This window comes from Loxodonta africana, chromosome 3, assembly GCF_030014295.1.
Source record: "Loxodonta africana isolate mLoxAfr1 chromosome 3, mLoxAfr1.hap2, whole genome shotgun sequence".
In the NCBI taxonomy this organism is placed as follows: Eukaryota; Metazoa; Chordata; class Mammalia; order Proboscidea; family Elephantidae; genus Loxodonta; species Loxodonta africana.
Window position 1 is genome coordinate 44,604,039 of NC_087344.1, and position 17,095 is coordinate 44,621,133.

At 39.0% G+C, this 17,095-nt stretch overlaps 2 protein-coding genes across 4 annotated transcripts in view; one reads left to right on the forward strand and one right to left on the reverse strand.

Moving 5' to 3' along the window:
* Positions 1 to 251: 251 nt before the first annotated feature.
* LZIC (leucine zipper and CTNNBIP1 domain containing) lies at positions 252 to 16,158 on the reverse strand. 2 transcript variants are annotated; one of them, XM_064281254.1, is made up of 7 exons: positions 16,089 to 16,158; positions 10,632 to 10,740; positions 8,608 to 8,743; positions 8,142 to 8,240; positions 6,331 to 6,426; positions 6,076 to 6,157; positions 252 to 5,576 (listed from the first exon to the last, which is right to left on the reverse strand). In XM_064281254.1, the coding sequence occupies exons 1-7, from the start codon at positions 16,141 to 16,143 to the stop codon at positions 5,518 to 5,520; spliced, it is 636 nt and encodes a 211-aa protein (XP_064137324.1). In that variant the 5' UTR covers positions 16,144 to 16,158; the 3' UTR covers positions 252 to 5,517. The 2 variants fall into 2 exon arrangements, with proteins under 2 accessions (XP_064137324.1, XP_064137323.1); XM_064281253.1 differs by having other exon boundaries at positions 16,032 to 16,145.
* Positions 16,159 to 16,380: 222 nt separating this feature from the next.
* NMNAT1 (nicotinamide nucleotide adenylyltransferase 1) overlaps positions 16,381 to 17,095 on the forward strand; it is a 41,084-nt gene continuing 40,369 nt past the window's right edge. The window contains exon 1 of one of the 2 annotated variants that reach the window (XM_023552071.2): positions 16,381 to 16,936. The gene's annotated coding sequence lies outside the window, so the exon portion shown is untranslated. The remainder of the gene's footprint in view (positions 16,937 to 17,095) is intronic. The other variant, XM_003413479.4, reaches the window with a different exon arrangement.

The following is a 17,095-nucleotide window of genomic DNA, read 5'->3' on the forward strand; positions in this document are numbered from 1 at the left end:
GAGGCCAATGGGATACAGACCCCAAATTCTCATAAAAAGACCATACCTAATGATATGAATGCGACTAGAGGAATCCCAGAGACAATGCTCCCCAGAACTTCTGATGGCACAGGACAGGAACCATCCCCGAAGACAACTCATCAGGCATGAAAAGGACTGGTCAGCGGGGGGGAGAGAGATGCTGATGAAGAGTGAGCCAGTTAAATTAGGTGGACACTGGAGAGTGTGTTGGCAACTCTTGACTGGAGGGGGGATGGGAAGAAAGAGAGAGAGGGAAGATGGCAAAATTGGCACGAAACGAGAGACTGAAAGGGCTGACTCAATAGGGGGAGAGCAAGTGGGAGAAGGGAGTATGATGTATGTAAACCTACATGTGACAGACTGATTGGAATGGTAAGCTTAATAAAAATTAATTAAAAAAAAAAGTAGCACTATAGGTCAGAAGTACCGCGTGGGATACAGACATGTCATAGGTCCAAGCTGACTCTCAGGAGAGGCCCCACACAGGATTGAGCATATGCTTACATTCCTTATTTTTCCTCCACTCTCATAAAGTAAGGGCAGAGTCTGCAATTTTCTTTCTGAGAATGGAAAGTGGACCTAGGTATGCCTATACATATTCCTTTATATGCAATCTTATAAAGTCATGGTCAAAGCATTTCCTTGCAGAGGAATAAACCACTGAAACTTCTAGAAGATAGTATAAAAAGAAATGCTGCAAAGCTGAGGCTAAGGGACTGACATTTTGCCATGATTGCTCCAAAAGTACAAATGCTTCTTTCCTAAGTAAATATGAAACAAAATATTTAAATAAACGAGAATAAGCGCAGATCTTTGTAAACCAATTGTAAGGTATAATTTGCCAACACCTACAAGACACTTGCTATAAAATTTGAGATGCTAACAAAGTTTTTTTTAACATGAAATAATAAAAGCACCACATTTTCTAAGATCACAGCCAAATCACAAGGTTAAGGCAATCAGAATCTAATTCAAACCAAATATTTGCTTTTACCTAAATTACCTGTCTCTTTTATTACCATTGAAGGTAATTGCCTCAGTTTTCTTCTTAGCATAGTTTATGAGTATTGGAGGCCTAATGCCAGGCCTAAAGGAGGATATTTTAGTTTTTTTCATGAGGTAAAAAAAAATCATTAAACCAAACTCCACTTATAGGAAACAATGCCAGGACTAAAGGAGGATATTTTAGTTTTTTTCATGAGGTAAAAAAAAAAATCATTAAACCAAACTCCACTTATAGGAAAGAATGTTGTTAGGTGCCATCAAGTCGGATCCGACTCATAGCAATCCTATGTATAACGGAATGAAACACTGCCTGGTCCTGCACCATCCTCACAATCATTGCTGTGTTTGAGCCCACTGTTGCAGCCACTGTGTCAATCCATCTTGTTGAAGGTCTTCCTCTTTTTCCCTGACCCTCTACTTTACCAAGCCTGATGTCCTTCTCCAGGGAGTGAATACCCCCATGTAATATGACAATTTAGCAGTAGCAAAAAACAGTATCTGACCCGCTAAGGCATTTTAGAATAGACAAAATTGGCGTAAGCTTTTAAACCATGTAATGAAATTACGACTTCATTAGTTTTTCGTGGGAAGGCTTCAAAGTTCACAGTCACGGTTACCAAAAGTTGGAGCAGAGGATCCATGGCTGATGGGTAATCTTAGAAAGAACTTTTGCCAGCATTACCTTAACTCAAAAGAAAAAAATAATTTGTTATTTTCAATTATAGTCAATTGTCTGAGGCTGTGAGGAATGTGGTCTTCTCAAAGGAAAACAACCAGGCATCAGGAAGCTTCCAGCTGACAGCCTCAAACGTCTCCACTTTCCTGGCCCTCTGCTTGGAACAGCAGTTCAGGATTCTCTGTTGTGAGCTCTTGAGAACATCACTGACCCCTGGTGTCTGAGGTCCTTTCAGCATTATAATTTCTCTGCTTTGCTATTAGTGTGAGCAGAGAGGGGGATTTCAAAAAGAAAGTGAGTTAGGGTGTCAAGAGGCCATATTTTAGGGTGATATCTAGGAAAGCCATATTTTTTAACCTGCTTTTTGCAACTTGATGAAAATATTAAATAGTAGTTTCCCCAGTTTCTAAAATCTTAATTTCCTGGCCAGACAGACTGGAAGCAATTAAGTCTTGCAGCTTGTTCACGGGGGTCTGGGGGAATGCTGACAGTTTTAATTTACATATTAATGCTTGAAAACATTTTGAGGGGCAAAGAAGAGCAGTCTTTGGTCTTAGTAATGAATAGAATAAGAAACAAAACAAAACAGATGAAAGCGGTTGAAAGGCTCTAGGCAAAATGGTTTGGGTCTGTTTTTTCTGCAATAATTTCAAACTGTCCGTCATTTACTGTAATAAGATGATGGAGTTGCACAGTCTTTTTTTTATTGCTAAAGATGACCATTCCTTGTCTGAGTGTCTTCAATAAAAGGCTAACAATCAAAGTTAACGATCCATCTGTCCCAATTCCAAGTCTACCTTGGGAACAACTCCTCATTCTTTTGCTCAGTTTCTTCCTCCACCCCCAACCTAGAATACCTACCTTATCTAGTCACAGGATTAAAAAAAAAATCAAACAAAAAAACCAACACCGAAATACAGGAATTGTTTTAAATTATTAGGTTAGATAAAACAGCCCATTTGGACCCTTGTTCATTGGAATTTATTTCTGTCTCAGCCCCAGTGCTTTGAAATATGCAGGAATTCTGTTCATTAAAACATTAGTCTGACCCAAGAATGTTGAGAAGTTCATTGCCTCAGGGTTACTGCAATCTGAGACCTCCCAAGAGATCTAAAAAACTAGATGATTAAATGTAGCAAAATATGAACAGGAGACACAGTATGGAAGTCATTTAATAACTATAGTTGCATAGAATTTACTCACTTATCAAACTATTTTTCTCAATGAAATGCCAAATCCGTGAAGCAAAATATGTCAGATGGTGCTTGAAATAGAACTTAAATGGTAGATTAGCGCCAATGCAGTAAGGAAGAGAATGCACAACAATACTATGAGGTAGGCCTATTATCCCCATTGAACAGATGAGGTAATTGAGGCTCAAAAAGATCAAGTAACCTACCAAAGATCCCACAGCCATAACTGATAGTATCTTGCTGCTGTTGTTGGTGTTGTGTGCCGTTGAGTCAATTCCGACTCATAGCGACCCTACAGGACAGAGTAGAGCTGCCCCACAGGGTTTCCAAGCAGCACCTGGTGGATTTGAACTGCCGACCTTTTGGTTAGCAGCTTGACCTCTTAATCACTTTGCCATGTCTAGCTGAAAAACAAAACAAAAACCCACTGCCATCAAGTCAATTCCGACTCAGTGACCCTATAGAACAGACTAGAACTGTCCCATAGTTTCCAAGGAGCACCTAGTGGATTCAAACTGTCAACCTTTTGGTTTGCAGCCATAGCTCTTAACCACTACACCATGAGGGTTTCCCCTAAGTCTTCAGGTACCCAAAACAATTGAACTCAAGCAAATTCTTGTACATGAGTGTTCACAGCAGCACTATTCACAATGGCCAGAAGGTGGAAACCACCCAAGCGTTCATCAATTGAACAGTGGATAAAAAAATGTGGTATACACATAGAATAGAGTATTATACAGTCATAAAAAGAAATGAAGTCCTGATACATGGATGAACCTCAAAAACATTATGCTAAGTGAAAGAAGCTGGGCACAAAGGGACAAATAGTTTATGATTCCACTTGTATGAAATATCCAGAATAGATAAACTTGATTAGTGGTTACCAGGGGCTGGAGGGGGTGGGAGAAATGGGATGAGTGGTTACCAGGGGCTAGAGGAGGGGAGAAACGGGAAGTGACTGCTTCATGGGTATGGGGTTTCTTTTTGAGGTGATGAAAATGCTTTGTAACTAGATAGAAGTGGTGTGGTTGCACAATATTGTGAAATGTACTAAACGCCACTCAACTTTAAGATGGTCAATTTCACGCTATGTGAACTTCACCTGGAAACCCTGGTGGCGTAGCGGTTAAGTGCTACGGCTGCTAACCAAGAGGTCAGCAGTTCGAATCCACCAGGCGCTCCTTGGAAACTCTATGGGGCAGTTCTACTCTGTTCTATAGGATTGCTATGAGTCGGAGCAGACTCAACGGCAGTGTTTTTTTTGGGTTTTGAATTTCACCTAAATTAAAAACCACACATAGAAAAATGAAATGATGATTGACCATAAAGCCCTAGATGAACAGCAGGAAATTTTCTTTTTCTTGATTTATCACAATTTCAACACACAAGTTTTTGACCATTTAAACCAATATTAAAAAAAATCACCCATTAAAAGTTCAAATAAGGCATTTATGTAGCTGAGGTCTCCTAATTTGTTGGCAGAGCACCTAGTAGAGTTTACAGCATACAAGAAGCTGTAGAAAGGTTTTTAATTTGTATAAAGTGCAAAGAAAAAGAACATTGAGGAAGAATATAAAATGGCCAGAGCCTAGGAAATAGGCTAACACACATGCATATGCACGTATCTATATATGAGTATGCAGATAGACGTGAACACTCAGGAGAGAAGCTTGTTTTTCCTCACAACTTGTTTTGTGTTTCTCCAAAAACTTAAGAGTAAATAGTAGCTTACAGGCACCTCCCTCTGGGTTTCAGCAAGAGGGCACACACAGGGAGGGCCTCTAGCTGCCATTTCCTATTGCTTCCCTGGCGAGACAATGCAGGAGGTTAAGTTACTTCAGGAGATTCTCAACAGGGCTCCCATTGTTCCAAGCTCAAAACTCAGAGACACAATGGGCCCCATTCACAGGGAGAGCATACAGGCTAGGGAATGGTCCCTTAGTATAGTGTCAACTTTTCGTTGGGACATCAAATTTTCATAAACACTTGCACAAATACATGTTAGTTATTGTTTTTTTTTAAACTGTATGAAGAAATAAAACTCAATGAACACTAAACGGGGAGTCAGGACACTGAGTCTTAGCCTCAGCTCTCTCTAATGTGACTTTAAGCTAGTCATTTGTTCTTCTGAGCCTCAGTTTCCTTGTTTGTAAAACGAAAATGATTTCTAAGGCCACTTTGAACTCTAAAATTCTGTGAACACATATGAGGTCTACTGATGTTGCTACACTATTCACTACAATGAGTAAAGCTGGCAGCAGGAAAGAACCATTAGTTCATATCTTTTCGTTCACTCTCAGCACTTACAAACAAGAAGCCTTAATAAAAACAGGCAGAGAAACTCCATTATCTTTTCTCTCTCTTACACAGACAAATCATAATGAGTAAGATCCAGTGAGTCCTTCCATCCCAACCGGTCCAGATCACTCACAAAGGTAGCCCTACACAAAGCACAATGACGAATGCCATCAACAGAAGCCATCACTACATTTTTATGTCATCTTTTCTTAAGTTATTAATGCAGTTTGAGAATCTCTTGATTTCTTTGCAATGACTTAAAATCCCCAGACGAAAAATGTCATTTCCAAGAATGTAATCAAGGTCCCAAGATTCCATACCATGTCATTTTTTTGTTTTTTCAACCTCAAAACTTGCCAAAGCAAGGACTTTGTCTCCAGAGCCTAAGGAGAAAGACACAATTATCAAAAAGGTTATTTCAAATGTATTTACAGTTGTACGTAAAGACAGAAAAATCTTTCACACAGAACGTGAAATAGAAAATAGAATCAGCCTCCGTTCTCAGTGTGTTAACCCCTAACCTTCCGCGGCCATCACAATTCCCTTCCTTCTGCACAAACGATCTTGCTGCACCCAGAGGGTGACTTATTGGCTATAAATTCTTACTCCAGCTCAAGGTATGTAATATGTAAGATATTTATTTTTATAGTTACATTTAGCTGACAAATAGTAAAAAAGAAAAAAAGCTAAAAAAAGCTGCATGAAATTTAATTATTTTGAATTAAAAAGTATTGGGAAATAAAACCAATGAATTGGATTTATGAAGAAAATCATTCTGTTTTTACCGCTAAACTCAAGAAAAGGTCATTTATCCCCACCACACTGCCCTTCGGTCTGGAATGGTAATACATGTTCAGCTTTCAGAAATACGAAGGTACTCACCAAGGTCAGTGGCGACTTTCTCAAACTGGCTGAGTATAGCACCCGCATTTGCTGACAGGAACGCCTCATCATCTGCAGTCAGCTAAACAGAACAAAACAAACTGCAGTCTAGTGCATGCAAATGTTATGAGTGGTTCTAAGAACCACAGTGAAGAATGTCTCAGGACCACAAAGTAGATCATGGATCAAAAAGTTCTGTACCAAATACTTCACAATTTTTCTTTATATCTAAAATGTTAAATAAAATACTGGTACCTTCTCTCCAAGTTTCCTGAGAGCTGTTAGTATCTCCACTTTCTGTTGAGTGTACAGGTCTCTTTCCAGCTTTCCTACCATCAGATCTCTATCCATCTACAGTGGATGAATGCAAAGCACACAGTGTTTAAGTGAGAAAAATATTCTGTGGTTAAAATCCAGCTTGTCAGACCTAGTGCTTAAAAAAATCCTCTAGCTGATTCATGAAGAACTATAGAAATAATTCAAGGCAAACATGATATAAATGATTTTACACAGTTCTAATAAACATTAAAGCTAATCATAATCATTACACGTAGTTCCCAACTTAAAACATATTTGACTTACAACAAACCGGGCTTATGACCATCTGTTTTTTTTTGGTACATCTTATTGTTAGTAATATGCACTACACACAATGCTGCAGTGCATAAAAGGACCATACAGACAACTCTCATTAATTTTCTGACTAGCAACACCATCCTTATTCCCAGGAATAATTCAGGTGATCCAGAACCTTCCACAAGTGGAGTTATTACCACAACTGAGAAAATGCCAACATTGTCTATTTTTTCATGGATGTGTGTATTTTTTTACGTATGTGTGTATGTATGTATTAAAATATATTTGTAAGCATATGTAAAGCTTCCAACCCCCAAAGATTTATATAGTGATAATAAAAGGCAATAAAAAAAAAAAAAAAAACAAGGTTTTTGACTCATGTCAGAACTGACTACAGAACAGAACTCCTTCCTAAATCGGGGACTAGCTGTGTTTTAGTTATAAACTCTGCTGAAGAAGTAGTAGGTCAGTAGCTTCCTTTGTAAAGAAGCTATCCTCTAAGAACTCATTTCGTTAAAGTGAAATGTGGCCTGCAGCTTGAATGGTACAACTGGTATTAGATCTTCTGGAACTTCAGTTAAATATCATCCCCACCACAGAAACACTGAGTGTACTATGCATAGTTACTATTCTAAGTGCATTACCCACCACCATTGCAGTCGAGTCGATTCCAATTCACAGTGACCCTGTAGTACAGAGTAGAACTGCCTCATAGGGTTTCCAAGGCTCTAATATTTACAGGAGCAGGCTGCCATATCTTTCTCCCACAGGGCAGCTGGTGGGTTGGAACCGCCCACCTTTCTGTTAGCAGCTGAATGCTTAACCACTGCGTCACCAGGGCCCCTTCTAAGTGCTTTCTGCACATATTAATTCATAATCCTCATGACAACCATAAGAGCGAGGGACTATCATTATCACCATTTTACAGAGGGAGAAGATGAGGCACAAAGAGGTTGAATACATTGTCCAAGGTTACACTTCTTAGTAGTGGAGCAGGGATTCAAATCCAGTCAGTCTGACCCAAGTCATGCTCTTAACCACTCTGCTACTGAATTACCCATGGTTTTCTGGGTACATATAACTTATTAATGCCTCAATTATATTTAAGTCTATAAACAGACTTCCTGAAGTACCAGGTCTATAAAGGTCTTGGAGATTCTTAGATGAGAGATGCCACAGAAGCACAAAGCAACGTTGCTAATGAATTCCAAATGGGATTTAAACTTGGGGCTCCAGAAGTAAAGGTGAAACCTTAAAGGTGGAGTATAAGTTGAAGCAGTCAGTGGGAATTTAAAATGCCATGTGCTGCTTTGACTTCTACATTCCTTTTCAATCACAACTGCTCAAAGGACTAATCTGTCAGAAAAGTTTGAGTTGCTGCTCTAAATTCAACTGCTCAATTTTTAAGCTTTAGAATATCATATTGGAGAAACTCTCAGGCTGGGAAAAGAAACAAATACAATGATCCGATCAATTTAAAGAAACTTTACCTCTGCTAACCTTGTCCGAAGCTGACCTGGTTGTTTCTTTGCAAACAACCTGATGACCTCTGGAGTTTTAAAGGCCTGACTGATAGCTGCCTGGATAGCCTAGAAAAACAGAAAGGCAAAAACCAACCAAAATATTCCAATGAATGACATTACAATAATATTTAGGGAGTATACATACAAAGTAAACCACTAAGAGACCATTTATATACTCAGTCATTGGTAAGTCTTCTTTGTTCATCAAGTGCTGTTATAATTTTAGTTCCTATTTGCTATTTCCATGCATGTCACTAAAGCCAAACATCAAGCTAAATGAAGATCTGGACATACGTACTGTTTTATGCAGAAGTAGACACTCATCTTGAAGTAATACCAAAAAACACAGGGTATGTTTCCTACAACTACACTTACAAAAAAGAAAGAAAATTACATATCAACTCTGTCATCAATGTGAGTAAATTATGCTTACCAATTGCATTCCACTTAGTTCATCTACCAAAGTCATATTTCCAGACATAATTTTCTTCAGTGAATCATTAAATTCACTTAGCTGCTCCAGCGTTTCCTTTTTGGTTTCTTCATATTCCTCTGTATCAAGTTCCTCTCTAGAGTACATTGAATGTCATAATATAAAAAAAGACTTTCAGGTGAAAAAAGTAATCTCATTACTGTATACAAAAATCTTACATATATATATATACTTATAAAAAAGATCCTGGGGAAAAAGGCTGAAGTAACTATCAAACTGCTAATAATGCTTATCTTCAGAGAGCAGTATGGACGTTTTCCTGCAACGCGGTCACTTTGATAATAAAACATTTTTATTTTACCACAATGAAGCACACTGAACAAACTTCTTTTAAGTGGACTATGAATCAATGGTACAACTTTGAGCAAACCTCAGCTTCTTTAAGTTGCAGACAATGACGTTGTTGCTGTTGTTAGTTGCTGTTGAGTTAGCCCCAGAAACACACACAACGGGATCAGGCTGTTGTGATCCAGAGTTTGTGCTGGCTGAGTTTTTAGAAGTAGATCGCCAGGCCTCTCTTCCTAGTCTGTCTTAGTCTGGGATCTCCACTGAAACCTGTTCGGCATCATAGGACTCCACTGACAGACAGTGGCTGCACAGGCTGGGAGTTAAACCTGGGCTTCTGGCATAGAAGGGGAGAATTCTACCAATGAACTACCACTGCCCATCCCTCACCCCCAGGCAGATAATGACAGTCTCCATAGGGTTGTTATGAAAATTACATGAGATATGGAAAGTGTTTGGCATATAATGTGTTGTTAGGTGCTGTCGAGTTGGTTCTGATGTATAGAGACCCTGTGACAACCGAACGAAACACTGCCGGGTCCTGCGCCTTCCTCACAATCGTTATTATGCTTGGGCCCATTGTTGCAGCCACTGTGTCAATCTATCTCGTTGAGGGTCTTCCTCTCTTTCACTGTCCCTCTACTTCACCAAGCATGATGTCCTTCTTCGGGCACTGGTCCCTCCTGATAACATGTCTAAAGCATGTGAGAAGATGTCTTGCCATCCTTGCTTCTAAGGAGCATTCTGGTTGTATGTCTTCCAAGTCAGATTTGTTTGTTCTTCTGGCAGTCCATGGTATATTCAACATTCTTCACCAACACCATAATTCAAAGGTATCAGTTCTTAGCATATAAATACTTGGTAAATAGCTATTATTATCATTATTAATGGTACTAAAACCAAATTGCCATTGAGTCGATTCTGACTCATAGTGACCCTATAGGACAGTGTAGAACTGCCCCATAGAGTTTCCAAGGAGCACCTGCTGGATTTGAACTGCTGACCTTTTGGTTAGCAGAGGTAGCTCTTAACCACTACGCCACAGGGTTTCCATCGTTAATGGTAGTACCTGGTATACTTTGAAATACAACAGCAATGCAGTACTTACATTAATTGTCACCTGAATAGGAGGGCAATTTTATTTAGTCTAACAAACTATTTATTAAACATTTACTGCAAATAGCAATAGCTACCATTTACTGAGCACCTACTTTGGGCCAAGTGCTGGCTCTTCATCTGTGATATTCAAAACAACCTTGACAGGTTGTTAAAAAGTTCAATGAATAGTCTTGGTCCTTTAAGTAAATAAGGCTGAAAACACATAACAGAAGTTCAAATAGCATGTTCTCACTTGATATCAGGCAGGGCTGCTTCAAATACTAAAAACAAGGTAGGTATTGATATTTCTACTTCACACATAAGGACATGAAAACTTAACGAGGTTAAGTATTTTGCCCAAGTTCACACGAAGTTAGTAATTAATTGAAAGGCTTTCATATCCTAGCCTTTGTGACTCCAAAGCCTATGCAAAGTTTCTTTCACCAATAGACAAAGCACTGTGAAGAATACCACAGGGGAAACCAAAATCACACATAGGCCTGAACCCACAGAGTTTATAATTAACCTTATTGCAGAAAAAAGCCATTTTACAACATAACGACATACAATTATACGATTACCTGCATTCCTCCAGATCTTGTAATTGCTGCATTAGTCTATCCAACTGTTCTTCCAAGTTCTGTTTTAATTTGCTTGTCTCCGTTTTTCCTCTGGAAGCCATTTTAATTTCTATGTAGAACAATAAACCCAGTTACAGTGCATCATATTTCATTATTTGAAGTAATTCAATATACTAGTGCAATTAAAATAGGCTCTACTGTTTTTGAACTTCAGATGTGAGATAGCTACATAAAGAAAATCCCAATTTAGATACAAATTTAAACCTATATAGTAGCATTCCACAAAAATTCCTGACAATGTTCTTAAACGACTTGACAAACCACTTAGAAGGCTTCGTTATTGGTCCATCTGACTTTCAATAGATAGCTAGATGAAAAAGCAGATCTGTAAAGAAATAGACTGGTGTGACCTTACTTTATAAAAAGATTCATTATAGCATTCTTTTTAATTTTTAGTAAGTACTGGTCTTTTTAAAAAAGCTTTTTATTAAAGTACGGCATTCGTATAGAAAAGTACACATAAATGTACAAATAAATTTTCACAATTGGACACACCTCAGCAACCAGCACCCACATCAAGAGACAGAACATTCCAGGATTCAGAACACCCCTAGGGTTATCTTGTACGTCTTATATGCGTTTACCTAATGATTTGTGAGAATGAACATCTTTCCATATACATTTCTTCTTTGGGGATGTGCCCATTTTTCTACTGGATTATCTTTCTTTCATTAATTTACATAACATGGATATGAAAACTTCGTAATTATGTTATAAATATTATCTCTTATCTCCTGACTTTAAATTAAGGATGTTGTCACAAATAAATTACTGTTTTTTAATGGCCTTTCTTGTCCTCTGAGTATTCTGAGTTTCGTGTTCCATGAAGGCAGATCCTACCCACCCCAAGATTTATAAAAATATACGTCTTTGTATTCTAACACTTTCATAAATTTTTTTTTACATTTAGCTCTTTAAGCTATCTGCAACTTTTTGTTTATGCTACAGAGTAGGGGTCTTTTATTTTCTTTCAAAAGGATAGCCAATTGTCCTATCACCATCTACTACCTAAACAGCTCATCCTTTATTCATTGATCTAACATGCTACCTTTATTGTAAGTCAAATTCCCAGACTCAAGTCTGTTTCATTGATCATATTCTAGTCCTAAGCCGTTATCTCACTATTTTAAATAAGTTTATGGCTAGTGTATTTTGATAACTGATAAGGACTTGCATTTTTTCTTATTTTTTTATTGTGGTAAAATATACATAACATTAAAATTTACCATTTTAACCATTTTCGAGTGTACGATTCAGTGGCATTAAGTACATTCATAATGTTGTATAACCATCACTACTAAGTTTCCAAAACTTCTTTATTATCCCAAACGGAAACTCTATACCCATTAAACAGGAACTCCCTGTTATCCTCACCCCGGTAAACTTAATTCTACTTTTTGAGTTTATAAATTTGTCCATTCTAGGTACCTCATATAAGTGAAATCATACAATATTTGTCTTTTTTGTGTCTGGCTTATCGCACTTGGCATATCTCCAAGATTCTTCCATGTTGTAGCACGTATTGGAACTTCATGCCTTGTATGACTGCATAATATCCCACTGTCTGTATACACCACATTTTGTTTATCTATTCATCTGCTGATGGACACTTGGATTATTTCCACCTTTTGGCTAATGTGAATAGTGCTATTATAAATATCGGTAAGACTTGCCTTTTATTACTGTTCTTTTTTTTTTTTTCAAAAAATTCTTGGCTAGTCTTGTGCATTTTTCTTCTAGATAAATTTGAGAATTAGCTTTTCAAGGTCATTATAAATTCAGTTGAAATTTTGACAAGGATTACATGAATTTAGAGACTAATGAGAAAATCTATGTTTGCAATTTGAATCTTCCTATCAAGGAATATATCTCTCCATTTATCTAGGTCTTCTTTTATGATCTTCAGTTTTTTTTTTTAAAGTATGGTTTTATTCACATAGGTCATGAATATTGGCTATTCCTGGACGTTCTGTATTTTTTGTTAATATTGAAAATGAGGTTCTTTTGTTATTACAACTTCTAGCTGATCATTGCTTATGCAGAGAAAAGCTACTGATTTTGGTGTGTTGATACTGTATACATTTACCTTAACATTTACGGCATTTAAGTTTTTCCATTTATAAAAATTAAATTTATATTCCTTCCAGGAAACATATTTTGTTAATATTAGGTATAACCATTTATCAAAACTAAAATCCTAGGATAACTTATAAAAAGCATTTTATATATTTTTACACATAAAGAAATCATTACTAGATGATTTGATATGATTTAGTATGAGATATCAGGTTTGAAAAAATATATATATAGAAGAATAGATTTGACTCATTGAACACTAGTGACCAAAGACCAGATGAGTTGTGGAATGACATCAAGAATATCACACATGAAGAAAGCAAGAGGTCATTGAAAAGACTGGAAAGAAAGAAAAGACCAAGATGGATATCAGAGAAGACTCTGAAACTTGCTCTCGAACATCGGGCAGCTAAAGCAAAAGGAAGAATTGATGAAGTAAAAGAACTGAACAGAAGATTTCAAAGGGCGTCTCAAGAAGACAAAGTATTATAATGACATGTGCAAAGAACTGGAGATGGAAAACCAAAAGGGAAGAACACGCTCGGCATTTCTCAAGCTGAAAGAACTGAAGAAAAAATTCAAGCCTCGAGTTGCAAAAGTGAAGGATTCTATGGCAGAAAATATTAAAGGACGCAGGAAGCATCAAAAGAAGATGGAAGGAATACACAGAGTCATTATACCCAAAAGAATTAGTCGATGTTCGACCATTTCAAGAGGTGGCATATGATCAGGAACCGATGGTACTGACGGAAGAAGTCCAAGCTGCTCTGAAGGCACTGGCGAAAAACAAGGCTCCAGGAATTGATGGAATATCAATTGAGATGTTTCAACAAAGAGATGCAGCGCTGGAGGTGCTCACTCGTCTATGCTAAGAAATATGGAAGACAGCTTCATGGCCAACTGACTGGAAGAGATCCATATTTACGCCTATTCCCAAGAAATACGATCCAACCGAATGTGGAAATTGTAGAACAATATCATTAATATCACATGCAAGCAAAATTTTGCTGAAGATCATTCAAAAATGGCTGCAGCAGTGATATCGACAGGGAACTGCCAGAAATTCAGGCCAGTTTCAGAAGAGGACGTGGAACCAGGGATATCATTGCTGATGTCAGATGGATCCTGGCTGAAAGCAGAGAATACCAGAAAGATATTTACCTGTGTTTTATTGACTATGCAAAGGCATTTGACTGTGTGGATCATAACAAATTATGGATAACGTTGCAAAGAATGGGAATTCCAGAACACTTAATTGTGCTCATAAGGAACCTTTTCATAGATCAAGAGGCAGTTGTTCGGACAGAACAAGGGAATACTGATTGGTTTTAAGTCAGGAAAGGCGTGCTTCAGAGTTGTAATCTTTCATCATACCTATTCAATCTGTATGCTGAGCAAAAAATCCGAGAAGCTGGATTATATGAAGAAGAATGGGGTATCAGGATTGGAGGAAGACTCATTAACAACCTGCATTATGATACAACCTTGCTTGCTGAAAGTGAAGAGGACTTGAAGCACTTACTAATGAAGGTCAAAGACCACAGCCTTCAGTATGGACTGCACCTCAACATAAAGAAAACAAAAATCCTCACAAGTGGACCAATGAGCAACATCATGATAAATGGAGAAAAGATTGAAGTTGTCAAGGATTTCATTTTACTTGGATCCAGTCAACAGCCAGGGAATTAGCAGTCAAGAAATCAAAAGACGTGTTGCATTGGGCAAATCTGCTGCAAAGGACCTCTTCAAAGTGTTGAAGAGCAAAGATGTCACCTTGAAGACTAAGGTGCACCTGACCCAAGCCATGGTATTTTCAATCACATCATATGCATGTGAAAGCTGGACAATGATAAGGAAGACTGAAGAAGAATTGACACCTTTGAATTGTGGTGTTGGCAAAGAATATTGAATATACCATGGCCTGCCAAAAGAACGAACAAATCTGTCTTGGAAGAAGTACAACCGGAATGCTCCTTAGAATCAAGGATGGCAAGACTGCGTCTTACATACTTTGGACATGTTGTCAGGAGGGATCAGTCCCCGGAGAAGGACATCATGCCTGGCAAAGTACAAGGTTGTGGAAAAGAGGAAGACCCTCAACAAGGTGGATTGACACAGTGGCTGCAACAATGAGCTCAAGTATAACAACAATTGTAAGGATGGCACAGGACTGGGCAGTGTTTCGTTCTGTTGTGCATAAGGTTGCTATGAGTTGGAACCGACTCGACGGCACCTAACAACAACAACATCTGGTTTGATATGAAAAGGTTTCCTCACATTGTATTCAAAATAGAATGCAATTAAGTGAAAATTTATTTTTTACTACCCTACCTTTTAAAATCAGCTTACATCATCATCATTTTATGATATGTAAATATAAACAGGTTTCAGAAGTATAATTTATGATAGCTGCATTTTGTATATAATAGTTGGGTGGGTTTCTCCTAGAAATTCACATTTACGTTTTTATTTGTTATCCTTTGAATTTTCAGGTAAGAGTCGCGGGAAACCCAAAATGAAAGTACAAGTGTCTTTTTAGGCTTAATTTCCTACAGTCCAACGACACTGGGAATACTTGTTATTTGAGAACAAGCCATGCATTTGTTCATCCTTCCTGTCTGAGCCTGTAGTTTTTGTACTTATCAAGCCAGGTCATCTATTCTTTGAGCTCTAGCTCAAGTGTTACCTTCTCCACAGTACCTTCCTTGCTTCTCTCCCAATCACTAGGTTGTGAGCTTAAGAGTAGGGATTTTGCCTTTTCTTTATGCCCCAGCACCTAGTACCATGCTGGGCAGATTGGTAAACAAATAATGAGAGTTAATTGCTTCTTCCTCTGCATTCCACATCTTATTCTCTATTTAGCACTTATTTCTGCCTTGAATTAATATGCAGATTTCATTTTCCCACATTCGTCTGTCTTCTCCAGACTGTAAACTCTGAGAGTAGAAAACAGGTCTGATTCCTCTCTCAGCCTCTTCAGCACCTAATAGAGAATAGGTATTTGATAAGTGGATAAAGTATATAAAGGCTTAATGTATTTTAAGGGGGTAGAGCTATTCTGAATAAATTTCAGGGAATATGGGGGCACTTTAAAAGGCATAAGCTGGTGCTATATTATTTCAGATTTATCCCTGAAAGATTAACTCGCTGGCACCACCTAGCATTCAATAAAGGTGGTGCACCTTTTACCAAAACTACAGGAACAGTTTGGTAAACTCCAGATCAAACACTAATCTGGAGTGGAAGGCGCTCATTTATGCTTACCTGCTTCTGCGTACTTTTAATTCTGCACGGTGCTGACTAGTTCCAAATTGCATAAACCTTCAATTCTTGCAGTTCCAAGGGTTATATATTTGAGAAAAGCGACGTTGTTCATCAGGACTACGAGAGGCTCAAAGTTCAAACCATCTGGGGGTGGAGTTGGCTGGAAAAGGGGAAACCATTCAACAAGTAGTTTTATTTGTCATAATCTCCACTTGAGCTGCCTGAAATTGAAACACACACCTCTCCTCTTCCCAGGAAGACAAAATGGGGGCGGGTGTGGGTGGGGGGAGAAACCCGTTTTCTCCCTCGATGGTGCCTCCAGCAGCCTGAGGTCTTTTCCTAGCGACCCCAAGAGTGTCACTGAGGGAAACTCCGCACGCAGTGACGCCTTGAAGGAAGTTGTCAAACTCAGAAGCGGAAAAGGCAAGGGCAGAAAGCACACCTTTTTCCGGACTGGAATCGAGCACCGTTTGGATTTAGCCCATCTGGACTAGGAGCTCCGACCACAACCCCCGAATCCTATCTTCCGATGGAACCTGAGGCTACCGGACTTCCCGCGGCAGCTGGGATCGACCAGGCCCCGGTAGCTGCCAGCCTTTGCCGTGAACCCGCGTCGCTCAAAACTCTTCCCAGCCCTCCCGAACAATTCCTGGACAACCTACTTAGGCCCCCGGGGTCCTCTCTCCACCTACCCCAGCCCCACGGTCCCCAAGTTTGGAGCCAGGGCCCCGCCTACCTGAGGGCCCAAGCCCGGAGGACACAAGCAAGAGGAGTACTTCCGGCGGATGCGCGCTCTTCCAGGCTCCTCGACCAATGAGGATGCGGCAGAAGGTGTTGCCTAAGCTGTCGTCCGAGTCGCGGGTGTTCTCCCAGCGGACTCTGGCCGGTTGGCGTATGTGGTTTTGGTAAGCGTCTTCTCCCCGAGCCCTAGAGAAACCGGGTTCCTAGGGGAGTCAGTCCGGGATTCCTTTTTGTTGCAGGTATTGGTAGTCCGAGATGGGGGAGGGGAGTCTTTGAGGGTACCCGAGCAGTGGCTTCACTAGTTTTGGTGTCACCCAGTGTGG